Genomic DNA, 27994 nt, shown 5'->3' with positions numbered 1-27994 from the left:
TGTCTTTCAAAGATAATTCGTAAAAATCCAAATAACTTCACAGATCTTCACTGTAAACGGTTTAAACACTGTTTCCCATGCTTGTTCAATTAACCATAAACAATTAATGAACGAGCACCTGTGGAACGGTCGTTAAGACACTAACAGCTTACAGACGGTAGGCAATTAAGGTCACAGTGATGAAAACTTAGGACACTAAAGAGGCCTTTCTACTGACTTTGAAAAACACCAAAAGAAATATGCGCAGGGTCCCTGCTCATCTACGTGAACATGCCTTAGGCATGCTGCAAGGAGGCATGAGGGCTGCAATGTTGCAATGTCCGTACTTTGAGACGCCTAAGACAGAGCTACAGGGAGACAGGACGGACAGCTGATCGTCCTCGTAGTGGCAGACCATGTGTAAAAACACCTGCACAGGATTGGTATATCCGAACATCACACCTGTGGGACAGGTACAGGATGGCAACAACAACTGCCCGAGTTACACCAGGAATGCACAATCCCTCCATCAGTGCTCAGACTGTCCGCAATAGGCTGAGAGAGGCTGGACTGAGGGCTTGTAGGCCTGTTGTAAGGCAGGTCCTCACCAGACATCACCGGCAACAACTTCGCCTATGGGCATAAACCCACCGTCGCTAGACCAGACAGGACCTGCAAAAAGTGCTCTTCACTGACGAGTCACGGTTTTCTCTCACCAGGGGTGATGGACGGATTCACGTTTATTGTCGAAGGAATGAGCGTTACACCGAGGCCTGTACTCTGGAGCGGGATCGATTTGGAGGTGGAGGGTCCGTCATGGTCTGGGGCTGTGTGTCACAGCATCATCGGACTGAGCTTGTTGTCATTGCAGGCAATCTCCACGCTATGCGTTACAGGGAATACATCCTCCTCCCTCATGTTGGACCCTTCCTGTAGGCTCATCCTGACATGAACCTCCAGCATGACAATGCCACCAGCCATACTGCTCGTTCTGTGCGTGATTTCCTGCAAGACAGGAATGTCAGTGTTCTGTCATGGCCAGCGAAGAGCCCGGATCTCAATCCCATTGAGCACTTCTGGGACCTGTTGGATCGGAGGGTGAGGGCTAGGACCATTCCCCCCAGAAATGTCCGGGAACTTGCAGGTGCCTTGGTGGAAGAGTGGGGTAACATCTCACAGCAAGAATTGACAACTCTGGTGCAGTCCATGAGCAGTACTTAATGCAGCTGGTGGCCACAACAGATACTGACTGTTACTTTTGATTTGATCCCCCTTTGTTCAGGGACACATTATTCCATTTTTGTTAGTCACATGTCTGTGGAACTTGTTCAGTTTATGTCTCAGTTGTTGAATCTTGTTATGTTCATACAAATATTTACACAGGTTAAGTTTGCTGAAAATAAATGCAGTTGACAGTGAGAGGACGTTTCTTTTTTTGCTGAGTTTTATGTGATATGGCTCAGAGGGGACTGCTTTGCCTACGGTATGCACAGAACGCCGTCTACAGTAATTCATTGGTCATTTGAAATATTTTAGTAAGACTGGATGGCTACCTACTGGAGTAGGGTATATTGCCGCGTTCAGGTGCTATTCGGAAACTAGGATATTCAGTCAAGTCCGACTTGCTAACTGGTTTATTGGGGTACGTGTATAACTACAGCCAATTAGCAAGACACATTTTCGACTATCCTAGTTGTGACTAAACGTAAACACAGCATATCCGCAGACAGCGTACTATATACCACGCCCACTACATGCCGCGCCCACTACGCGCTTATTAGACGCCGCATCCACTGACATTGGAAACCGGCACACACTGTCCTTTGTTTGCCTCGCCTGCCGGGGACTGCTTTCCCGCAGTTATTTTAACGTTACGGTGAGGGGTTACTGTGGCAGAAAGATAACAGGAAATATTGTCATTTCTGGATTGTGATGCATACGAGATTTCTTTAAATGATTTATTTGACACAAGACGTGTGATTTATTTATCTAAATTATTTCAAATAAACTCATCATAATTAGAAAATATACCACATAATGTCTTATTTTCCCATACTGTATATTTTTTTTACAAATTCAAACATTCACGCCATTTTCGCATCTTCAACGTATCGGAACAGTTTACTTATGTGATTGGTTAGTTGTTGTAACAAGAACCACGTGGTTTCTATATAGTCGTCTGTCATGGCGGGATTCATGAAATGGAAAAATGGACCTCTCTCCGAAATAGTTTTTATAATTGTGCTTTTGTGTATATTAAGTACGCAACAAACCTCAGGTAGAGTTGTTTCTAGCTAGGTAATTTTGTCCGGGGAATTTGATAGCCAATATGAAATGTGAGAGGCGAACTTTTCGTTTACGATGAGGCCAGCTAGCGTAGTTATTGTTGTTCTCGAGAACCCAAGGTATTAACAAGGCGTATATGAACTGAGCTAGCAAACGTTAGCTGGCCCAGGTGAACTATCTAGTCAGCCTGCTAACGTTAGCTAGTCTGTCAGTAGCCAGGTGATTAGACATTTAACTAATTAATTTTAATTCTAAGAGATTAATTGAAAGTTGAGCTATTACCAGAAACTAGTTAGCCAGGCAGCTGGTGTCGCCCTTAACTTTCCACAACGTCAGCTTGCTTTTCTAGCTAGTCAGCTAACCTCGTTAGCCAAATAGTTCGTGGTTTATTTTCGGTGGCTCACTAACGTTACATAACCTAGTAGTAGTTACTACTTGCTAGCTGGATAACTAGCTAAGTCCAGTCCTCTGAAAGCCAATGTCCAGCTTTAGTTGGCTTGCTAGCAGATGTGTAAAACATACAGAGGTTTACTGGTGAATACAGTCCGTGCTGACTTGTGATTTAATATTACTGCATTGTTGAGTAGAGTTTGCTAGCTGGTTAAGCATTTCACTCTACTGCTTATACCTGTTGTATCCTGTGCATTTGACAAATACAATTTGATTTGCTGGATAGAAAATGCACGAAGCTGACCCTAACATCTTATCATTCTCACAGGAAGTAAGATCAACATAGTCAATATCAAAGATGGCCAAGAGTCTGCCAAAACAGGGTCAAATCACTACTGCTATCTCAACCCTATTGTCCCAGGTTGGAAGGAAACATGGACAAGAATCCAGGCAAGAGAACAATTTCCTCTTCCCAGGTCTATTTGTGCTCTTGTCAAGTCCATTGCTGGAGTGACAAAAGGGTTGGCATGATGGCACAAACAGATCGGACCTCAGGCTTTGATAAAATCAGTCTCTTATTTGAAAGAGAGCCTATATGTGTGTGTGTATGTATATATGTGTGTGTGTATATATATAATATGTGTGTGTGTATGTATTATATATAATACAATGTGTGTGTATGTTTTTGGGTGTAGCTAATACTTGTGTTGTATTGCCGATAGGTTCGAGTATGGAGCTCAAAACAGCTGAAGGTAACTGTTGTGGAGGATGAGGAGAAGCTGCAGGAGCTAGAACACTTCAGTGTCTGGGGTCTGGTGCAGTACCTAATGCATGAGCAGACCAATGAAACCACCCTCAGCATCAGCCTGTTCAGCCCAAAGACCTGCTTCAAGATCAAACCCATCGACCCTGCAGCAATATACACTGTAAAGCCCACACGAAGTAAGTAAAGGGAAAGGTGGGGTTGCTTTGTTAGTTACATGTCTATTACCCATTCATTTTGTGTTGTCTTTGCTGTCTGTGCTTCACTCCCACAGAGTTCGACATTTTCCTATTTGTGACATTCTTGGCTGGAGTGCTGCTGTTCATCTTTGCAGACTCGCTCAGCAGGTAACTAAATGGATTATGTTCAAATTTTGCCCCCTCTATTTAAATGACATGGTCCAGATAATATCGGCTATGTTTTTTTGTTGCTATTTAACAGGAGTCAGGTATTCTATTACTCTGCTGGCATGAGCACAGGTATGATTGCCTCCCTCATCATCCTCATCTTCATCATGGCACGCTTTTTGCCAAAGGTAAGAAGTCAACACTTCTATATCGAAGCCTCATAGCTAATCACAACCACTACTAACAGTTTGATTTGAACAAAGCAATAACAAGTCAGAGTACCCAGATAGTTAATATTTTGGTGACCTTTCTGATTTCTATAATGTGCGTGAGAGTCATACAAATATGTTTAGATTTCACAACCCATATCTTTTTATTTTCTCAGAAAAGCCCATTTTACGTGGTGATAGTTGGTGGCTGGTCCTTCTCTGTTTACGTCATCCAGCTTGTGTTCAGGAACCTGCAGCTGATTCTGAGAGAGCACTGGCACGTGGCTTTTGGTAAATATTGATTGTATTAAACACAATCACAACAAACTCTGAGAACTACATTGCCTCTCAAACTTTTAAAATCTGTTATTAGTTCACAACCATTGCTCCATGTTTGTAATAGGAACAGTTACATGAATTGTTTGTCTGTGTCCCCTAGGCTATGCTGCAGTGGTTGGGTTTATCAGTTTTGCTGTGTGCTATCGTCATGGCCCTCTTGTGGAGGAGAGGAGTATCAATATCCTGTCCTGGACGCTGCAGTTTTTTGGCCTGCTGCTGATCTACGCTGGGATCCAGGTTCAGCAAGTGGCGTTGGCCACCATCATTGCTACATTCTGCTCTAAGAACCTGGAGTACCCTGTTTCATTGCTCCTTCTTGCGTGGAAGTAGGTGTTAGTTTGTAGTACTACTCTCAAGGTAACATGTGTACATTCCTGTATTGGTGTCAAGTGACATGTTGTCTGCTGCTGTTATAGTGTACAATCCTCTTGTGCAGTAAAGTCAAGCCAACTCTACGCTGGAAGCCAGAGCCTCGTCGGCTGCTGACTGAAGAAGAGTTCCAGAAACAGGGGGAGGAGGAGACGCAACGTGCCCTGGAGGAGCTGAGAAAGTACTGCAGCAGTCCAGACTTCAGCACCTGGAAGACAGTCTCTCGACTACAGTCCCCAAAAAGGTGACAGACCGTTGTTGCATTGAAATAATGACTAATGATGTTCATTCTGCTTTTAATGATCTGGTATCAACCCCTGGTTATCTGTGCTCTAAACAAGTCAAATGTACATTGGCTACTGCTGGATCGAAAAGCTAGCTTCTGGTCTGGGGGTGATGGTTGTCTTTTTAGGTCAACTAGTCACATAACTGTGTCTTTTTCCCATTCATTGTTTTAACTAAAAATGTGTGTCAGTGTGGTACAGAAGCTTGGAATAAAGACAACGCTTTGTCTGATCCACAGGTTTGCAGATTTTGTGGAGGGCTCACCTCACCTGATATCAAATGAGGTTTCTGTGCATGCACAGGAATATGGATCCTTCTTTGAGGATGATTTCTTTGACACGGATGAGGACAATGATGAGGAGAATATGGTGAACGGCTTGAAAAGAGGAGACCTTGGGTGGAATGACAGAGACTTGTGAAGATGCATAGATGGGTGTTTTTCCCTGTAGCAGCAAGGTTGATGGAGCATAGTGCTGACTGGCCTTTAACCCTCACAGCTCTCCTCCAACCTGAAGACAGGTGTTAATGAATCACCAGGAGATAGTGGAATCTGGCCATTAGTATGCCTGTGAGAATGTCTTGCATCCAAGTTGAGGCATAGATCCTACTGTAGATTGCTGATGGCAACCACCAGTTTTGTAAATTGACACTTAAAGCCAGACCCTGAGTGGAATGTACTGAACTGAAAATGTAAATCTAATTCATGTGGAGAACTCCCTCGAGTTAGGGGCATATTTATAAAGTTTGGATTTATCCCAGTGTTTTAAATTCAGCTGAGAATCTTGACCACAGGGCTATACTACAAAGCAGGATGAATGAGGTAGCCAGCTAACTTTGATAAACAAGCAGAAATAACTAGATTTTTGGGTTCATTAAGAAAGCTAAGCTTGGGTACAGTATGTGTTTTGGTTATTGAGTCAATTAGACAATGCACATTTCATGCTAGTCTTTCTAAAAAAATAATAAATATTTTTGTGAATCAGCTTGCTAAGTCATTGGAATTTTGCCAATTTGGATTGATCCCCTCTACCACACGGAACCCCACTAACCTACCGACGGAAACGCACGAGGTATCTACAAATAGACTTCCATACTATGCTATCTTGCTACCGATAGCCATCTACCCGGCCAGCTGTCTGGATCGCCGTGACCCCAACCAACCTCTACTCACTGGACCCTTATTGATCACTCGATTAAGCATGCCTCTCCTTAATGTAAATATGCCTTGTCCATTGCTGTTCTGGTTAGTGTTTATTGGCTTATTTCACTGTAGAGCCTCTAGCCCTGACCACTATACCATATCCAACCTCACAGTTCCACCACCCACATATGCGATGACATCACCTGGTTTCAATGATGTTTCTAGAGACAATATCTCTCTCATCATCACTCAATACCTAGGTTTACCTCCACTGTATTCACATCCTACCATACCTTTGTCTGTACATTATTCCTTTAAGCTATTTTATCGCCCCCAGAAACTTCCTTTTACTCTCTGCTCTAGAAGTTCTAGACGACCAATTCTCATAGCTTTTAGCCGTACCCTTATCCTACTCCTCCTCTGGTGATGTAGAGGTGAATCCAGGCCCTGCAGTACCTAGCTCCACTCCTATTCCCCAGGCGCTCTCTTTTGATGACTTCTGTAACCGTAATAGCCTTGGCTTCATGCATGTTAACATTAGAAGCCTCCTCCCTAAGTTTGTTTTGTTCACTGCTTTAGCACACTCTGCCAACCCGGATGTTTTAGCCGTGTCTGAATCCTGGCTTAGAAAGACCACCAAAAATTCTGACATTTTCATCCCCAACTACAAGATTTTCAGACAAGATAGAACGGCCAAAGGGGGCGGTGTTGCAATCTATTGCAAAGATTGCCTGCAGAGTTCTGTTTTACTATCCAGGTCTGTTCCCAAACAATTTGAACTTCTACTTTTAAAAATCCACCTCTCTAAAAACAAGTCTCTCACCGTTGCCGCCTGCTATAGACCACCCTCTGCCCCCAGCTGTGCTCTGGACACTATATGTGAACTGATTGCCCCCCATCTATCTTCAGAGCTCGTGCTGCTAGGCGACCTAAATTTTAACATGCTTAACACCCCAGCCACCCTACAATCTAAGCTTGATGCCCTCAATCTCACACAAATTATCAATGAACCTACCAGGTACCACCCCAATTCCGTAAACACGGGTACCCTCATAGATATCATCCTAACAAACTTGCCCTCCAAATACACCTCTGCTGTTTTCAACCAAGATCTCAGCGATCACTGCCTCATTGCCTGCATCCGTAATGGGTCAGCGGTCAAACGACCTCCACTCATCACTGTCAAACGCTCCCTGAAACACTTCAGCGAGCAGGCCTTTCTAATCGACCTGGCCGAGGTATCCTGGAAGGATTTTGATCTCATCCCGTCAGTAGAGGATGCCTGGACATTTTAAAAAAATGCCTTCCTCACCATCTTGAATAAGCATGCCCCATTCAAGAAATTTAGAACCAGGAACAGATATAGCCCTTGGTTCTCTCCTGACCTGACTGCCCTTAACCAACAGAAAAACATCCTATGGCGTTCTGCATTAGCATCGAACAGCCCCCGTGATATGCAACTTTTCAGGGAAGCTAGAAACCAGTATACACAGGCAGTTAGAAAAGCCAAGGCTAGCTTTTTCAAGCAGAAATTTGCTTCCTGCAACACAAATTCAAAAAAGTTCTGGGACACTGTAAAGTCCATGGAGAATAAGAACACCTCCTCCCAGCTTCCAACTGCTCTGAAGATAGGAAACACTGTCACCACCGACAAATCCACTATAATTGAGAATTTCAATAAGCATTTTTCTACGGCTGGCCATGCTTTCCACCTGGCTACCCCTACCCCGGACAACAGCACTGCCCTCCCCTCTGCTACTCGCCCAAGCCTTCCCCATTTCTCTTACTCCCAAATACAGTCAGCTGATGTTCTAAAAGAGCTGCAAAATCTGGACCCTTACAAATCAGCCGGGCTAGATAATCTGGACCCTTTCTTTCTAAAACTATCTGCTGAAATTGTTGCCACCCCTATTACTAGCCTTTTCAACCTCTCTTTCGTGTCGTCTGAGATTCCCAAAGATTGGAAAGCAGCTGCGGTTATCCCCCTCTTCAAAGGGGGGGACACTCTTGACCCTAACAGCTACAGACCTATATCTATCCTACCCTGCCTTTCTAAGGTCTTCGAAAGCCAAGTCAACAAACAGATTACCGACCATTTCGAATCCCACCATACCTTCTCCGCTATGCAATCTGGTTTCAGAGCTGGTCATGGGTGCACCTCAGCCACGCTCAAGGTCATAAACGATATCTTAACCGCCATCGATAGGAAACAATACTGTGCAGCTGTATTCATTGACCTGGCCAAGGCTTTTGACTCTGTCAATCACCACATCCTCATCGGCAGACTCGACAGCCTTGGTTTCTCTAATGATTGCCTCGCCTGGTTCACCAACTACTTCTCTGATCGAGTTCAGTGTGTCAAATCGGAGGGTCTGTTGTCCGGGCCTCTGGCAGTCTCCATGGGGGTGCCACAGGGTTCAATTCTTGGACCGACTCTCTTCTCTGTATACATCAATGATGTCGCTCTTGCTGCTGGTGATTCTCTGATCCACCTCTACGCAGACGACACTATTCTGTATACTTCTGGCCCTTCTTTGGACACTGTGTTAACAAACCTCCAAACGAACTTCAATGCCATACAACTCTCCTTCCGTGGCCTCCAATTGCTCTTAAATACAAGTAAAACTAAATGCATGCTCTTCAACCGATCGCTGCCTGCACCTGCCCGCCTGTCCAACATCACTACTCTGGACGGCTCTGACCTAGAATATGTGGACAACTACAAATACCTAGGTGTCTGGTTAGACTGTAAACTCTCCTTCCAGACTCACATCAAACATCTCCAATCCAAAGTTAAATCTAGAATTGGCTTCCTATTCCGCAACAAAGCATCCTTCACTCATGCTGCCAAACATACCCTTGTAAAACTGACCATCCTACCAATCCTCGACTTCGGTGATGTCATTTACAAAATAGCCTCCAAAACCCTACTCAATAAATTGGATGCAGTCTATCACAGTGCCATCCGTTTTGTCACCAAAGCCCCATATACTACCCACCACTGCGACCTGTACACTCTCGTTGGCTGGCCCTCGCTTCATACTCGTCGCCAAACCCACTGGTTCCAGGTCATCTACAAGACCCTGCTAGGTAAAGTCCCCCCTTATCTCAGCTCGCTGGTCACCATAGCAACACCTACCTGTAGCACGCGCTCCAGCAGGTTTATCTCTCTGGTCACCCCCAAAACCAATTCTTCCTTTGGCCGCCTCTCCTTCCAGTTCTCTGCTGCCAATGACTGGAACGAACTACAAAAATCTCTGAAACTGGAAACACTTATCTCCCTCACTAGCTTTAAGCACCAGCTGTCAGAGCAGCTCATAGATTACTGCACCTGTACATAGCCCATCTATAATTTAGCCCAAACAACTACCTCTTTACCTACTGTATTTATTTTGCTCCTTTGCACCCCATTATTTCTGTCTCTACTTTGCGCTTTCTTCCACTGCAAACCAACCATTCCAGTGTTTTTAGTTTTATTTTACTTGCTGTGTTGTATTTACTTCGCCACCATGGCCTTTTTATATTTTTATTTATTTATACATATATTTGTTTGCCTTCACCTCCCTTATCTCACCTCACTTGCTCACATTGTATATAGACTTATTTTTTTTTCACTGTATCATTGACTATATGTTTGTTTTACTCCATGTGTAACTATGTGTTGTTGTATGTGTCGAACTGCTTTGCTTTATCTTGGCCAGGTCGCAATTGTAAATGAGAACGTGTTCTCAATTTGCCTACCTGGTTAAATAAAGGTTAAATAAAATAAAAAAATTAATTGGTCATGCTTTGTTGTGTTACACTCCTCAGCAAGAGCAAGTTTATGAAGACTTAAGAATGTTTGGCATCTAATTTTTTGGGAGCAATGACACAACATTATTTCGCTGTCTTTCCTCATTAGTAAACTGCCAGGGCAAATTTTTGGAGATATTTTAATGTAAAAATGTTTTCTTTGGTCTTATTGTTGATGTTAAATAACTGACTTTTTGCGTTGACGTAAACAGGAAATTATTTCATAGCTGACATCTGTTGGGAATAAGTTAGTATACTGAGCAAGAATATAAATGCAACAACTATAACAATTTTACTGAGTTACAGTTCATATCAGGAAATAAGTCAATTGAAATAAATTCATTAGCCCCTAAGCTATGGATTTCACATGACTGGTCAGGGGTGCAGCCGTGGGTGGGCTGCTTGAGAGCCAGGCCCAGCCAATCTGTATGAGTTTTCCCCCACAAATGGGATATATTACAGACAGAAATACACCTCAGTTTCATCAGCTGTCCGGGTGGCTGGTCTCAGACAATCCTGAAGTTGAAGCTGCCGGATGTGGAGGTCTTGGGCTGGCATGGTTACACGTGGTCTGCGGTTGTGAGGCCGATTGGACATACTGCCAAAGTCTAAAACAATGTTGGCGGTGGCTAATGGTAGAGATATCAGCATTCAATTCTCTGGCAACAGCTCAGGTGGACATTCCTGCAGTCAGCATGCCGATTGTACACTCCCTCAATACATCTGTGGTGTTGTGTGACAAAACTGCCCATTTTAGAGTGGCCTTTTATTGTCCCCAGCACAAGTTCCACCTGTGTAGTGATCATGCTGTTTAATGAGCTTCTTGATAAGTCGCACCTGTCAGGTGGATGGATTCTCTTGGCAAAGGAGAAATGCTCACTAAAAGGGATGTAAACAAATTTGTGCACAAAATTTGAGAGAAATAAGCTTTTTGTGCGTATGGAAAATTTCTGGAATCTTATTTCAGCTCATGAAACATGGGACCAACACCTTACATGTTGCGTTTACATTTTTGTTCAGTGTATTTTGGTATTTGAAGAAGCATGTTTACAGCTATTGATTGAGTATATATATATATATATATGCTCATGTTTGTTTAAGGATACCATTTATATATGTAATGGTTAAGGATATCATTGCAAGTAGTTTAATCGTTCTTTGACGTGTGTGACACATGACAAAATGGTTGTTAGTTATTTTTAACTTGAATCTTTTTTCTTGTTTTATTTGTACTGAGATTTCTAGGTTTCATACCACAAGCATTGCCTTTATTTTATTTTTTATTTTTTATTTTAGACAAAACGTGTTGAAATGGATAATATTTTTATACTGTGAGATATTGTACTTTAGTATCCTGGCTGCAATTCTGTATTATGTTGTGTAATTTGTCTTGCGTATACCTATACAGATCTGGGCCAAAGCGTCTCAGAGTAGGAGTGCTGATCTAGGATCAGGACCACCCTGCCCATCTTGTTCTTTATCAACTAAAAGGTTGAAACTGTAAATAATCATGTGGATGTTAATAAATTCATGATATTGTAAAACGCTTAATCTTGAGACATTTACACCAGCCTGTTGCCTGTAGAAGGGGAATACAGAGTAGAAAAACCTCAAAAGATTGTGGTATTGAATGATGTAGTCTGTATGAGTTATGTTGAAACTACTCTACACAAACAACAGGGGGTGCAATATACCTTTTCTTTATCTATATACCGTGTACTTCAGTTTTCTGGTTTGATTACCTGCAGCATAGACTTATCTTTACCCACCTATTTTTATTTGAGTGGTTCTCAAGCTACTCTAGGACAGTTACATGAAATCCCCCAAGTTTTACTGATGAGTAAGAGCACAGACTTCTGAAAATTATGTCCAAACTGAATAATTTATAATTTTTTCTTCTGTTATAATTTTGGGAAAATATCTCTAGTTTTATACGGAGTTGTGGTTTCATAGAAACCGTAGAGGAACATCCAGGAACATGTAGCTTTATTTGATACTTCTAGGGTACTTCAGATATACTTCAGACAAAAACCTATACGCAGAAATTCTGTCAATAATGATGCAAAACTGTATCTAACAATGCTATTTATATCCATAGTCAATACTGGCTTGGTGATTTTTGCATGTAGTAGTTCAAAGGCATGCATCAAATCAATGGTTGTAAAATAAAACAACTGGAAGCAGAACCATTTTTGAGTACCTATTCCTCTATTAGCTGGTTTTAGGGTAAACTATTGGATAATCATCAGGTAATATGGTTGTAAATGGAGATATCTACATGTATCTGGTCAGTGGTGGAAAAAGTACTCAATTGTCATACTTGAGTAAAATTAAAGGTACCTTAATAGAAAATTACACAAGTAAAAGTGAGTCACCCAGTAAAAAAATACTTGAGTAAAGGTCAAAGTATCTCATTTTAAACATACTTAAGTACAGTGGGGGAAAAAGTACTCAATTGTCATACTTGAACAAAAGTAAAAAGTAAATGCAACCAGACAGCCCAAATGTTATTTTTTATTTTTTACAGATGGGCACACTCCAACACTCAGATATAATTTACAAACACAGTATTTGTGTTAAGTCAGCCAGATCAGAGGAAGTAGGGATGACAACGCGTTATAATGATAGGTGGGTAAATTGGACGATATTGCTGTCCTGTCTGAACCTTCGAAATGTAATGAGTACTTTTGGGTTTCAGGGAAAATGTATGGGTGGCAAAAGTAAATATTTTCTTTAGGAATGTAGTGGAGTAAAAGTAGTCAAAATATAAATAGTAAAGATACCCCCCAAAACTACTTAAGTAGTACTTTAAAGTATTTTTACTTAAGTACTTTACACCCCTGTATATGGTATCCAGGAGGTATGGCTACTTGGTATCAGGCTGATATTCAAAGATGACTAGGGTCATCATTGGGTATCCTCTGGTATTTTGGGACAAACACCTCCGCTTTGTCTAACTCAAATTTCTACCTTGACAGCCTTCAATATTACCAGGTTTTCATTACGTAATCCTGTTAGCTACAATTCACAAGCCAGGTGGTGCAACACTTTTGATTTTCACTACCTTGGAAAAGGTGTCCCAAATGTTGTTTGCATTGCAGACAGTGGGGGCAAGTCAGGCAACCCTATATGGGATTCTACAGTCTGACAGCTGATGGAGCTATTAGATAATTTGCATGTACTTCCCAGGTAAAAAGATTGGCATGTTTGACAGCGTAGTCAAATTATTATCCAAGACACAATTTCCCCTATGCTACTTCCCCCAGAAGAGAGCAAGCACACCACCTAACCTCATCACTCCAATGAAAACATGGTCATAGCTCTGGTGGAAGGGGGGGTCCCTCCAGTCTATCAGCACATCATAGGAATTGGTATAGCCCTCCACACAGGCCTCATATAAAGTGTGTGGAGTTCCCCAGAATCCTCACAGCTCACAGCCATGCCTGTACAGGTAATCTGAGAATTTACATGATGGTCCGACCCCTCAGTTCCCTGCAATGTCACTTTACTCCTGTGCTGCTGTTGTTACTCACTGCTGAACACTCCCCTTAGGTTTCACACTTGGAGCATTATGGAATTAGATGAGAACAATCAATGCAACAATTTTACTTTGTCTTGGGTGTATCTATTAATTTGTTGCACTTGTGTTTGTACACAAAATGACAATGATGTATGCCCCTGGATGTACCCCAAATTTCCATACATAGACAAAGTATTTAGATTTAGACTGACAAATCAATCCTGATATTGCAAGTTTATTATTAGACACTATAATTTATTGAGAATGCTCACATGGAAATTGATCTCCAATAAGAGTCGTCACATGGATTGATTGTTACCAAACTAAATGGAAAAAATGTATCAGCCAAGTGAAACATTTAAGGCACTGCAAAGACTACCAACATTCAATTTGTATGGCATCCAACATTATATTTATATGGATGCCACTATCCTAAACTATGTAATCACACATTCCAATGTGTGGACATATACAAGTAATCCTATTCTCAGGTTTGAAGGTGATGACGTTCACAATATAGCTCTTTCTAGAAAACAACGTCAAATACATGTCATCTGACAAAAGAGAAAGTAATGGTTTGAGGATACAAGCACATTGCACACATACATCAGGAATGTCAAATAACGAAAATAAATTAAATGAAATAAAGCAGAGGCACTCAGTAACTCTTAATCATATAGCTTGGCGTTCAGTGCATTTTGGCTCTTTGTTTTTAGTCACAGAGCGAAAATGAACTGTGCAATAAAAACAACAATGCCCTTCAAACAGCTCATGAAGTTACCAAACATGTCTTATTCACTTCCACCTCTGGACCTTACAAGTACACATAAATAGAATATAAATCTGATATTATCCACCTGTGTTAGTCAGTACCTATTGATCCCAAATATTCGTACTCCATGGAACAGGGGCAGCTTTGGAAGGAGGACGCTGAGTAGAGAGCCTGTATTGACCAGGAAATGTGTGGCATCGTACTTGGTGTAGAAACTGGCAAGAATATACCTGAAGAATTAACAGCTAGTTTAGGGTTATTATTCAATGCTGATAACAAACAAGGATGCAATAATTCAATAGTTACTCTTCTACGTTCATTTATCATTGCAAGCCATAAGGAAAACTTAACAACAAAATCTAGTATGCACAGATTTTCAGTCTTACAGCACAATGGGTGAGATGGTGAGGAATTTGCGTGAGGATGTAAACTGAATGCCGTAGTCCATCTGTTCCCAGTGTGTGAGTAGGCGAGCTTTGCCCTGGTCCGGTGTCTCAAAAGGAGTGCCCTTTACCGTGTGCAGAAATAAGTACATCACCTGTGGTGGACAGATCACACATAAACACACCTCTATTAGATCAACGGACACACTCATTAGTCATTACAATGTCATAATACAAGCCCTCATTTTTCATGATGTAGTTGAAATAGAAATGTATTAAATGAGAACATTTGATTGGAAAAATGATAAACAAACTATAAATACTTGGGCTGACCAGATTATGGATGACATTTGTGAGGGTCCAGACAAGAGGCACCGTGAGGACAGGGATGCTCAACAGGACGATGTGCAGCACGGTGACCAACAACAGGTAGGCCAACCAGATCCCTCTGCTGTTCATCACCCGCGTGTTGGGGTTTACCTCACTGTGAGCCACGCCCACATTCATCTTGAGGGAACGGGAGGATTACACATGATGGTCATTGGACATTGAAGCTTGATACAGGCTTGATACAGAAAACATTGATGCTTAATAGAGGAAAGGAATCTAAAGGAACTAGGCCTATGGCTTGTCCCTCGCCAGATAATGGTGTTAACAGAAAATCGAGAATTAAATTCTGTGAAAATGTTTCAAAACAAAAGTAGAATGAGTACATAATTTGAATATTTCACAGAGCCCCCTCAATTACTAATTTCACAGATCACAACAAGAGAAGATGAGGTAGGCCTTGTCAGATACAGAAAGTTGATGTCAAGGGGAAGTAGAAATCTAGCCACTAGGCCAGGTGAGTGACCATATTTGATTGCATCCTATTATTGTAGGTAGCTAGCTATTAACATATTGTAAATCTTTTCCAATTCCAATCCAAGTGGATTTGGGAAACTGATAATTCCGAAATTTTGCCACTGATCCCCAGAGCCATAATGCTTCCCTCACAGACTAACTACTAAGAGAAGTCTAAAACTAACGTTAGCTAATATCTTGTTGTGAATATATAGCAAGTGGGTCTAGCTTTAACTCATCTGACTGAGTAGCTCAAGCAACTTTAGGCCTGATTTGGCCACTACACTCGGGTCGTCACTAGTTACCACAGCCACAAAGTCATAAACCCAGCCTATTTCTACAACTGATCTTCTTAAAATATGATTCTTAACCTTAACCACACTGCTAACATTATGCCAAACTCTGACATTCAATTAAGACCAAAAAGCTAATTCTTGTTTTCATGGATCTTTACGATATAGGAAAGTTTAACTACTGGAAACACTACAGTCGATTAACTGGCTAAACTAGCTACTAGCTAGCTAACTAAATAACAACAGCTGTTTGCGCCGTGAAAACTTAGATGCATCTGCAAAATCTACTTACAGGGCGTTAGATTCTGTCAACTAGTGTGCTAATCCATTACATTTAGCATTTTATATCAAACTTTCCTGACAATGTAGCTAGAAACTCACCTAGCTAGTTAGAAACTCACCTTATGTTGTAACCAGGAAATCCCTAAACATGTTCAACCCCGCCCCTGTTCGTTTTGGATTACCTTTAAAGGTTCCACGTCATTTATCATAAATCTTCCGTTATAATAACGTTATTATGAGTGGACAGAAAATCCAAATATGCATTAAACATATTTTTACCCAATGTTAAAAGGGAAAAGAAAATACAAAATAATTGTATTCAAATGGTGGTTGTTGATAATATTTTAAAATAAAACAATCCCCCTTGTTCTCTGTTGCCCTACCAAACATTTCATAGTCCATTTAATAAAAAAATATAGGCTATTGTGTAAAAAAAAAAGTGTAGTTCTGAGTGTAAAATGTGCCTCACAATATGCTACTGGTATTCTAAATATTAATTCACAGATGTAATGCAAAAATATATAATTTTGCTGAACCATGAAATGTGCATCTAAACGCTTTTGTTTCCATAAGACAGGTATGTCAGTCTGCTTTTTAACTAGCCCTGTTTAGAGATCTGCCCATTCAACGAAGGGAGGAGTCATAAACCAAACTTCCTTGTATTCGTTCTCTCATGTGCACTGAGTGCAAGTTCCTTTTTTGGAAAAGTGAGTACAACATTCCGTAATGTCTACATTACGTAATCATTCTTTGAAGGAATTGTAGTCAGCATTACACAGCCACCGATAATAGACATATTGAAGTATGAGGCTACAATAGGAAGCTGTGCACCTTCATGCGGAATAAGAGGATTGTTTTAGGAAAGCACAGCTTCCTTCTTATGTAGTTTATTGCTTGACTGCAGTTTGGGAAATCGTGTAACAGCCATCAGGGATTCCTCTATGACCTCCCCAGCATAGATTATTCCTCTTTTCTCAGCTGTTGAATGATATTTATTATTACAGTAAATGTAAAGGCAAAATTAGTCACATGTTATAGACACAACAACAACAAGAGTTAAAAGTTAGTTTATTATTTTTTTGCAATTTGACACACGTGGAGAACGGTATACAAGAATATAAATACACTTTGTTTAAAAAATATTATATTGGCAGATAAATATGTGTTAACATAAATTAAATAAGTTAAATAAATAGATATTTTGATAAATATGTTAAGTTACTTCACAATTACATTTTATAAAATTTTTAATACATTAATATGGATACATACAAATATAAATACATTCCTAATTATAAACAACTGTTCCATAGTGGAACACAGGCAGATACGTAAGTGTGTTTGAAATGTTTCATAAACATTGTAATAACACACAACACCCTAACAGTTACTTGTCTTTTCTGACTATTTTGACCAAATTGATCATACAATGACTTTAGATGTCCATCTACTACTAAGTTATCTAATACTGAAACAGATCACAGATGACGAATCAATTGTGGCCTGTTTCCCAGCTTTAGAAACAATATTTAGTTGAATACATTATGTGTTTTGCAGGATCACCAGGGGCAAAGACCCGAGCCATGGGGATGGAGAAGGAGAACAGCTTCTCAATATTGTCACGACACAGTCCTGGCTCTTCCCAGCTGTTCACTTTTGACCAATTCTCTTCTGAATCAGGATGGGGCTCCTACAAATCAATTAGAGTAAGGATATGCAGCACCTCAGTCAATAAGATATTGAAATCAGTAGATTCAGACATCAAATACACTGGACTTACCCCCATTTGAAAAAGGAGTTCTTCCACTACTTTGTTCAACTTCTCTCCAACTTTTGTACAGCTACTCTTGAACTGACTAATTATCCCAAATACTATCCTGTAGTTCTTCAGAGCAGAAACCATCTTCTTAAGGCAAGGCTTTATGGATCATGGTAAAAAGACAAAATATTATTAATCATCTTCATTTTGTAAAAGTGTTTCTCAACCAATTCATATTTTGTGTGTGACAAGTGATGGAACTGGTTAGTGCTTTAAAAATTCTGAAAAATGTGCATGTGTATAACCATTGACCACGTATGTGTCTTGTTGACCTTGTTGTTCCTCATGAGATTTGTTTTGTATCACATGTGTCCATGGATTCCACCAACAGAATGGAAGTTGTGACTTACCGTTGAATCTGCTCTTAGATTTGTGGGATCACATTTGTCTGTGGCTTCCACCAGTACTCTTGGCCATTTGACAACTCTTTCCACAGTTTTCAAACGACTGAGCTCCTGCAAGACGTGATGGAAAGTTTCAGAGACAAATTCCGTTTAAGTAACCTACCTGCGGCAGGCACTTTTAAATTCCACTTAAAACTTTCTGACTACCAAGGTCCCACAAAAGCATCAAGAACCAAGCTAGCCTAGCCTACTTCAAATCAGTTCTATCATCACCCTACCATTATCAATAGCTACGGAATACTGATGATAATCAACTTACCTCAATTAAGAGACGTTTAGCAAGTTGATTCAGTTGTAAAGAATACTCTTTAAGTTTTACGTTATTCCAACTGATTCCAACTGGTTGGTTAACCGGAGCGCTGAATGCACCTGTAAATACCACAAGAAGGGTAACAACTGTTGTGAACGACAGGTACATGACTGATTTCTTCTACGCTTGATTGCAGTTCTGCAGGTCCGTATGGCATGTGTTTATTATCTCAGTGTCAGTGTAATTGCAGCGGAGTCCCTTGGTCTTGTCCCCTTATACCGCCCAATGAGTCACGTGAGGATTTCCCAGGTGAATTTTAGACTATAGAGTTAATGGTGTCCATGGCCACAGACCCGGCGGCAGAACGAATCAGTTGGACGGGCCTTTGATTTCCATAGGGGGTCACGTTTTTTCAAGGGACCTCCTATGTGTGCACGCACTTGCGCATTCACAATTTGTTTTTTGGCTGTAGTAGTAAAGACTAAATAACATAGCCAGCTCGTGAGTTTCAAGTTTGGGGAAGCTTACAATGTCTCCTACCATTTCTACCGATCTGCGTGCCAGTTATGATTATTTTTACATGTGGATTTTCTTCGAACAGTTTAATTTAAACAATAACGTTTTCGTTTCTCAAATTGTCACGTGTTTAATCATAGTAAAATGATAAAATCTAAAAGTTTAAATTAAACTATGCCCAGAGCATTAGCCTCTATCATATAGACACATTTATACACTGTGATCCATTGGCGGCTAAATAAATGAGAGCATATAACTCAGAGATGCAACAGAAAGCCTATCTATACCTTCCACCATCAACTAAGTAAAATACATAGGCTTAAAGCCGACAAATAAAACAGTAAAAAATATCCCGAAGACAATTCCAGTTCTTTCAATCACATTCATCTATGTACTCTGCCTGTCTGCCTCCCTTTCTATCTGTCATGACTTGAGCTTTTGCTAGTGAAGTGCAACATTGTATCAAATCATCACTTGTTCTGGCCGGACGCTGTCGCTAGCGAACTTGCAACAACTAGCCTACTCCGGCCCTCAGTTTTCCATGCCAGTGAGCACTGGACAGAAAGCAATGACGTTTCAATGACGTTTCCACAAGATAAATGGGATCATCAGATCATTATATTTTGCTCATTCACACGGCTTGGTGATTATCGAGGCCGGGAGCGTTGGAAAGATTTTTCCCACACTCCAAATCACGGGCTTCCCAAACACACTGGTGATTTGAAACAATCCACATCAATACACTTTTAAATAAGCTAATGATCCTCTGTGGCTAAGTCATGCTCCCTGGTGAAGTATTTTGAATTATTTTATTTAGACAAGAGTAATTCTATAATTTTGGCGAAACACCAATTTACAGTGAACTGTGCATCCGCCAACTTTCCTTTCCAATTCGCTAAAGGCTGAAACCAGAAATCTTTATATAATGACGAGATGCTCATGCCTCCGCCCTAACAATGGGAGTCTTTGTTCCAAAGGCGGGAAGGCAGGCGACAAGTTTAGGTCTGCATATTATTCCCATAGAAACGCATTGGGCTTACACTGGACAGAATTTGTCGAGAGTGAGCCCTCTCGCTTCGCCTCTTCCTCTGCTGAAACTATATCACTGGAGAAAGCATCCGAGAGAGCGAAACAGCGCCCCTCTATATGTAGCCCATGTATCTGATGCTGTCTGGCCAGAAATATTATGACATGCCATACTATTTATCTGATGCTGTCTCATATTTCAGCTCGCTCGGATGCTTTTAAACTGAGATTGATCCGTCATTCTCGGTCAAATAAATTATACTTATTTCAATATTTTATTTGGACGGGCAATGGGGTACGGTAGAGCGTGGCAGGCCCCTTAAGCCCCGCTCACAATTCCGGTCTTGCATGGCCATACGGTGATAAAGAGTAAAGAGTATGTTTGCAAGGCATTGGACTATTTTCCAATGACAAATTAACAAATGTTGTCTATTTATTATTGACGTTAGTGTAGTCTATATGTTCGAATGACAACAATAACAGTGCAAAATAAACTTATACCCTATTCAATTTGTAGAGCTTGGTAATTTTATAGAAAATAAGTATTTAAGCTAAAAGTCTTAATTAGCCTAATTGACTCAAACCCACGCCCATTCAAATCAAATCAAATTTTATTGGTCACATATACATGGTTAGCAGTTGTTAATGCAAGTGTAACTTAATGCTTATGCTTCTAGTTCCAACAGTGCAGTAATATCTAACAAATGATCTAACAATTCCCAACAACTACCTAATACACAAGTAATCGAACAATTTCCCAACAACTACCTAATACACACAAATCTTAAAGGGGTGAATGAGAATATGTACATATAAGTATATGGATGAGCGATGGCCGAGCGGCATAGGCAAGGTGCAGTAGATGGTATAAAATACAGTATATACATGTGATATGAGTAATGTAAGATATGTAAACATTATTAAAGTGGCATTATTTAAAGTGGCATTGTTTAAAGTGACTAGTAATCCATTTATTAAAGTGTCCAGTGATTGGGTCTCAATACAGTATATAGATGTGATATGAGTAATGTAAGATATGTAGACATTATTAAAGTGGCATTATTTAGAGTGGCATTGTTCAAAGTGACTAGTGTCCAGTGATTGGGTCTCAATGTAGGCAGCAGTCTCTCTGAGTTAGTGATTGCTGTTTAGCAGTCTGGTAGCCTTGAGATAGAAGATGTTCCTCAATTTGTATGTCCCAGCTTTGATGCACCTGTACTGACCTCGCCTTCTGGATGATAGCGGTGTGAACAGGCAGTGGCTCGGGTGGTTGTTGTCCTTGATAATCTTTTTGGCCTTCCTGTGACATCAGGTGCTGTAGGTGTCATGGAGGGCAGGTAGTTTGCTCCCGGTGATGCGTTGTGCAGGCCGCACCACCCCTGGAGAGCCTTGTGGTTGAGGGCGGTGCAGTTGCCGTACCAGGCTGTGATACAGCCCGACAGGATGCTCTCGATTGTGCATCTGTAATAGTTTGTCATGGTTTTGCGTGACAAGCCAAATTTCTTCATCCTCCTGAGGTTGAAGAGGCGCTGTTGCACCTTCTTCACCACACTGTCTGTGTGGGTGGACCATTTCAGTTTGTCCGTGATGTGTACGCCCAGGAACTTAAAACTTTCCACCTTCTCCACTGCTGACCCTTCGATGTGGATAGGGGGATGCTCCCTCTGCTGTTTCCTGAAGTCCACGATCATCTCCTTTTGTTTTGTTGACGTTGAGTGAGAGGTTGTTTTCCTGACACCACACTCCGAGTGCCCTCACCTCCTCCCTGTAGGCCATCTCGTTATTGTTGGTGATCAAGCCCACTACTGTTGTGTCGTCTGAAAACTTGATGATTGAGTTGGAGGCGTGCATGGCCACGCAGTCGTGGGTGAACAGGGAGTACAGGAGAGGGCTGAGCACACACCCTTGTGGGGCCAGTGTTGAGAGTCAGTGAAGTGGAGATGTTGTTTACTACCTTCACCACCTGGGGGCGGCCCGTCAGAAAGTCCAGGACCCAGTTGCAAAAGAGGGGTTGAGACCCAGGGCCTCCAGCTTCATCATACCTATGTGAGAATGCTGTTCATTGATTACAGCTCAGCGTTCAACACCATTGTCCCTTCCAAGCTCGTCAGCTTTCGTCAGCTCGTCAGCTTTGGACCCTTTGTCACACCCTGATCTGTTTCACCTATCTTTGTGCTTGTCTCCACCCCCCTCCAGGTGTCACCCATCTTCCCCGTTATCCCCTGTGTATTTATACCTGTGCTCTCTGTATGTCTGCTGCCAGTTCATTTTTGTTTGTAGAACCTACCAGCGGTTTCCCCCTCGCACCTGTCTTGTCTTAGTTCCTGTTTTCTAGGTTTTCCCGGCTTTGACCCCTCTGCCTGATCTGACCATGAACCTGCCTGCTGTCCTGTACCTTTGCCCCTGTTGTTGTAATAAACATTGTTACTTCGACAGTCTGCATCTGGGTCTTTCCTTGAAACGTGATACCCTTGGTCTGAACACCCAATCATACACAAGCTGCTGCTACTCTGTTTATCTTACAGTATATCCTGTTGCCTAGTCCCCTTACCCATATACATACAGTACCAGTCAAAAGTTTGAACACACCTACTCATTCAAGGGTCTTTCTTTCTTTTTTTTTTTTTTTTTTTTTACAATTTTCTACATTGTAAAATAATAGTGAAGACATCAACTATGAAATAACACATATGGAATCATGTAGTAACCAAAAAAGTGTTAGATTCTTCAACGTATCCACCCCCCTTTGCCTTGATGACAGCTTTGCACACTCTTGGCATTCTCTCAACCAGCTTCATGAGGTAGTCACCTGGAATGCATTTCAATTAACAGGTGTGCATTAAAAGTAAATTTGTGGGATTTCTTTCCTCAATGCGTTTGAGCCAATCAGTTGTGTTGTAACAAGGTAGGGGTGGTATACAGAAGATAGCCCTATTTGGTAAAATACCAAGTCCATATTATGGCAACAACAGCTAAAATAAGCAAAGAGAAACGACAATCCATCATTAATTTAAGACATGAAGGTCAATCGATCCGGAAAATGTAAAGAACTTTGAAAGTTTCTTAAATTGTAATCGCAAAAACCATCAAGCGCTATCATGAAACTGGCTCTCATGAGGACCGCCACAGGAAAGGAAGACCCAGAGTTACGTCTGATGCAGAGGATAAGTTCATTAGAGTTAACTGCACCTCAGATTGCAGCCCAAATAAATGCTTCACATAGTTCAAGTAACAGACACATTTCAACATCAACTGTTCAGAGGAGACTACGTGAATCAGGGCTTCATGGTTGAATTGTTGCAAAGAAACCACTACTAAAGGACACCAAAAAGAAGAGACTTGCTTGGGCCAAGAAACAAAAGCAATGGACATTAGACCGGTGGAAATCTGACCTTTGGTCTGATGAGTCCAAATGTGAGATTTTTGGTTCCAAACGCTGTGTCTTTGTGAGACGCAGAGTAGGGGTGCGTTCGTAAATTCACTCTGGCTATCTACTCCGATTTCAGAGCACTCTCCCCTAAGTGTGCCAGAGCGCAGAATAACTGACACATTTACGAACACTCAACATGAATATGGCCGGTGTCAGTAAACGTCGGCAAAAAAGGCATAATTAAATTGTTGCCAGCAGCAGTTACAGTCACCAACACTCTGGATAACATCAAAACAGCCTAACCAGCTTTGCTAGGGCGAGTAAAATGGTCAGAGTGAGGTGTTCTCTCATTTGTGTCTGCAAGTAGCTTGCAAGCTTGCCAACATTAGCCAATTAGCTTGGGTGCTTGACTGCCATTGTGAGGCCAGAATGCTCGGATCAACCCTACTCCTTGGCCAGAGCGTCCAGTGTGTACTCTGAACGCTCCGAGAGTGAAACGCTCTGAATTTACGAACAGACAATCTGACAATGCTCTGAATTTACGAACGACTAGAGGGCACTCTGAGCATACTCCGGCACTCCAGATAGAATTTACTATTGCACCCTAGGTGAACAGATGATTTCCGCATGTGTGGTTCCCACTGTGAAGCGTTCTTTTTTTGCAGTAATACATTGTTATTGATTTTTTTCAATTTCTATTTGCATTGCCCCCCCCCCCCTCTTCCACGCTGCAGCTACTGTTTTTTTTACCTCAACCCCGGTTCCCCCGCACATTGACTCTGTACCGGTACCCCCTGTATATAGCCCTGCTATTGTTATTTACTGCTGCTCTTCAATTATTTATTATTCTTATCTCTTACTTTTCTTTAGGTATTTTCTTAAAACTGCATTGTTGGTTAAGGGCTTGTATGTAAGCATTTCACTGTAAGGTCTACACTTGTATTCGGCGCATGTGACAAATAAAATTGGATTTGATTTCATTGTTGGGTTTTGAGATAGCAAGAAAGACATTTCACTGTTCTTGTGCATGTGACATTAAAACTTGAAACTTGTTGGTTCATAGGGAATTAATTTGTTTTGTAATTGCTGTTTTGTTTAAAAATGTGTCTTATCTATTTTAAAAATGATATAACGTTATTTAATAGACCTAGATATTTAAGTTTAAAGTAAGCCTACCCTTGCCTGATGAGAATCCCAGGCTAAAAATATCCCCCCCACAATAAAACCATTAGCCTATGTCACTATAATAATATTATGTTTTATATTTGATAAAGTAAATCAAATCAAATCAAAGTTTATTTGTCACGTGCGCCGAATACAACAGGTGTAGACCTTACAGTGAAATGCTTACTTAGAGGCTCTAACCAATAGTGCAAAAAAGATGTTAGGTGAACAATAGGTAAGTAAAGAAATACAACAGTAAAAAGACAGGCTATATACAGTAGCGAGGCTATAAAAGTAGCGAGGCTACATACAGACACCGGTTAGTCAGGCTGATTGAGGTAGTATGTACATGTAGATATGGTTAAAGTGACTATGCATATATGATGAACAGTGAGTAGCAGTAGCGTAAAAGAGGGGTTGGCGGGTGGCGGGACAAAATGCAGATAGCCCGGTTAGCCAATGTGCGGGAGCACTGGTTGGTCGGCCCAATTGAGGTAGTATGTACATTAATGTATAGTTAAAGTGACTATGCATATATGATAAACAGAGAGTAGCAGCAGCGTAAAAAGAGGGGTTGGGGGGGCACATAATGCAAATAGTCCGGGTAGCCATTTGATTACCTGTTCAGGAGTCTTATGGCTTGGGGGTAAAAACTGTTGAGAAGCCTTTTTGCCCTAGACTTGGCACTCCGGTACCGTTTGCCATGCGGTAGTAGAGAGAACAGTCTATGACTGGGGTGGCTGGGGTCTTTGACAATTTTTAGGGCTTTCCTCTGACACCGCCTGGTGTAGAGGTCCTGGATGGCAGGCAGCTTAGCCCCAGTGATGTACTGGGCCGTACGCACTACCCTCTGTAGTGCCTTGCGGTCAGAGGCCAAGCAATTGCCGTACCAGGCAGTGATGCAACCAGTCAGGATGCTCTCGATGTTGCAGCTGTAGAACCTTTTGATGATCTCAGGACCCATGCCAAATCTTTTTAGTTTCCTGAGGGGGAATAGGCTTTGTCGTGCCCTCTTCACGACTGTCTTGGTGTGTTTGGACCATTCTAGTTTGTTGTTGATGTGGACACCAAGGAACTTGAAGCTCTCAACCTGCTCCACTACAGCCCCGTCGATGAGAATGGGGGCGTGCTCGGTCCTCCTTTTCCTGTAGTCCACAATCATCTCCTTAGTCTTGGTTACGTTGAGGGATAGGTTGTTATTCTGGCACCACCCGGCCAGGTCTCTGACCTCCTCCCTATAGGCTGTCTCGTCGTTGTCGGCGATCAGGCCTACCACTGTTGTGTCGTCTGCAAACTTAATGATGGTGTTGGAGTCGTGCCTGGCCATGCAGTCGTGGGTGAACAGGGAGTACAGGAGGGGACTGAGCACGCACCCCTGTGGAGCTCCAGTGTTGAGGATCAGCGTGGCAGATGTGTTGCTACCTACCCTCACCACCTGGGGGCGGCCCGTCAGGAAGTCCAGGATCCAGTTGCAGAGGGAGGTATTTTTGGTGTTATGGTGTTGAACGCTGAGCTGTAGTTAATGAATAGCATTCTCATATAAGTGTTCCTTTTGTCCAGGTGGGAAATGGCAGTGTGGAGTGCAATAGATATTGCATCATCTGTGGATCTGTTTGGGCGGTATGCAATTTGGAGTGGGTCTAGCGTTTCTACATTAAGCCTACAACTTTGCATAATGATTCAAACTCTTTTTAAAAACTTTTTCACTCAAAAGTATACATGAACAATTTCCATTGTTGACATTTCATCAATGACTCCTGCTTTCATCATCAATGACTGACCAATTTCCTCCTTTGTTATGTATTTTGCAGTTAGTTTGGCACGTGTAGATAGTTATAACACTACAGCTCATTGTCCTGGCTGCCTGTGGGTTCTCCAGTGGAGGAATGAACGAACTAGCGTGTGACCGCTTCCTCATGTATGGAACGCCGTTTGGGTCTTTGCGTGTGAAAAAATATACACGTCAAATAACACTATTTGACACGATAAGTAAGCTTTTAATTTGACACGTCAAATAACAGAGTTTAATTGCTGAATGTTGTGTTGGACCGCAACTTCTGGGGAAGCTAGCTAGGTTTAGCTTGCTACCTAGCTAGCACCAATACAACCAGCCTGAAAACAATGACCAGTAGAAACTGCAGTCATTTTCATTATTCGTAGCAATGATTTAGGAATCCGTGTGAGTAAGTATTAGCTAGGTAGCCACTTGTTCGCCTATTGAAATTGATGAAAATAAAAAAAATTGCTAGCCAGCTACTAAACCCTGTTGCTAACGTTATAAGCAGCCAGCTAGCTTCAGGATGCTCGACGGGACCGGGTTGTTTTGTGAAGCTAGCTACAATAAGGATTAGGCACTATTTATATATTTTTGAATTTTCGGTTTGCCTTCAAAATAAAAGTACCTATTTGAAAGTGATGCAGAAGGTTACAATTGGTGGAATCATGCCATATTTAAAGTAGATAATGTTAAACAAGGTTGGAATGTGAAGCAATGAAATGGGGTATCACTCTACTCGGTGACACCCACAGAACACAACTGTGAAGAGTTTACGCAAATATTAGCGTTGTAGCTCTTATAGCGGGACAGTGACTGTGTGAAATCACCTCCCCAGTCAGCCTATTGTGTGTATTGACATTCATATTGCACTGTACAGCTTTACCTAAGGATTGGGGATCAATGAGGTATCAGTCTACTCAATACCCAAGATATTTTTTCCAAACGTCCTCCTCAGAGTTATCAGACTCCACAACATCTACGCAGTATTGTTTTTCTTATGGAATAGTGTTTAATACACATAGGTTGACAATAAATGTGGCTCAATTCACAGTTGTTTCAGAGTCCCACAATAAGAGCTACGACGGTAATGTTCTCTTGGAATCACTGAGTAGACTGATACCCCATGTCATTGATCCCCAATCCACAGGTAAGGCTGTACAGTGAAATAAGTATGCCCCCAATGCAATTCTAAAGACTAATACATCCAGTGTGATTTAAACCGATTTTTGTCGAATTAACAAATTATTGTATTTTGTCTATTCAATTATGGCACAATTCTACTATTTGTATTCATTTGCATCACTGTCAATGACGTACCTTTATTTTGAAGGCTAACCGCAAAGTCCACTATTGTGGCTAATCCTTATTGTGGCTAGCTTCACATAGATGGGTCCGACCATTAATCAAATAAGAGCTGTTTTATAAATTAGGGTTATATTAGATGATGACACCTAGCTATATAGTTAGCTAGCTAACTATAGCTATTGAAACAGATTATGTCATTTTGCTATGTTTTTGGGGAAGAACATTGTTTGCATCCATGAGCTAGCTAGCTTTTTTTAGGACCAGCACCTTAGGTGTGCGAGACAAGTTTACCAGCATCATAGAATCATAGCATACTTATCGATCCATCGTGTTGACATATGAAATACGAGTGATAGTGAAATCAATGTGT

The 27994-nt window shown here is 41.4% G+C and overlaps 3 protein-coding genes across 5 annotated transcripts in view; 1 reads left to right on the top strand and 2 right to left on the bottom strand.

The window, feature by feature from the left end:
• LOC139557566 (uncharacterized) overlaps window positions 1-27994 on the bottom strand; it is a 182432-nt gene that overhangs the window by 39910 nt on the left and 114528 nt on the right. The window lies entirely within an intron of this gene.
• LOC139557565 (nuclear envelope integral membrane protein 1-like) lies at window positions 2125-5950 on the top strand. Its single transcript, XM_071372552.1, has 9 exons — window positions 2125-2257; window positions 2984-3105; window positions 3378-3597; window positions 3693-3765; window positions 3860-3953; window positions 4151-4265; window positions 4414-4639; window positions 4750-4926; window positions 5206-5950. Exons 1-9 carry the CDS (start codon window positions 2164-2166, stop codon window positions 5384-5386), a joined length of 1302 nt encoding a protein of 433 aa, XP_071228653.1. The 5' UTR covers window positions 2125-2163; the 3' UTR covers window positions 5387-5950.
• LOC139557564 (ORM1-like protein 2) lies at window positions 12401-16177 on the bottom strand. 3 transcript variants are annotated; one of them, XM_071372548.1, is made up of 4 exons: window positions 16113-16177; window positions 14909-15082; window positions 14579-14730; window positions 12401-14422 (listed from the first exon to the last, which is right to left on the bottom strand). In XM_071372548.1, exons 2-4 carry the CDS (start codon window positions 15080-15082, stop codon window positions 14287-14289), a joined length of 462 nt encoding a protein of 153 aa, XP_071228649.1. In that variant the 5' UTR covers window positions 16113-16177; the 3' UTR covers window positions 12401-14286. The 3 variants fall into 3 exon arrangements, with proteins under 3 accessions (XP_071228649.1, XP_071228652.1, XP_071228651.1); XM_071372551.1 differs by having other exon boundaries at window positions 16093-16122; XM_071372550.1 differs by lacking the exon at window positions 16113-16177 and adding an exon at window positions 16004-16093.

Source organism: Salvelinus alpinus, chromosome 28 (assembly GCF_045679555.1).
Source record: "Salvelinus alpinus chromosome 28, SLU_Salpinus.1, whole genome shotgun sequence".
Classification (NCBI taxonomy): Eukaryota; Metazoa; Chordata; class Actinopteri; order Salmoniformes; family Salmonidae; genus Salvelinus; species Salvelinus alpinus.
Note: the sequence above shows the minus strand (reverse complement) of the source record. Positions and strands in the feature narration are given on the sequence as shown.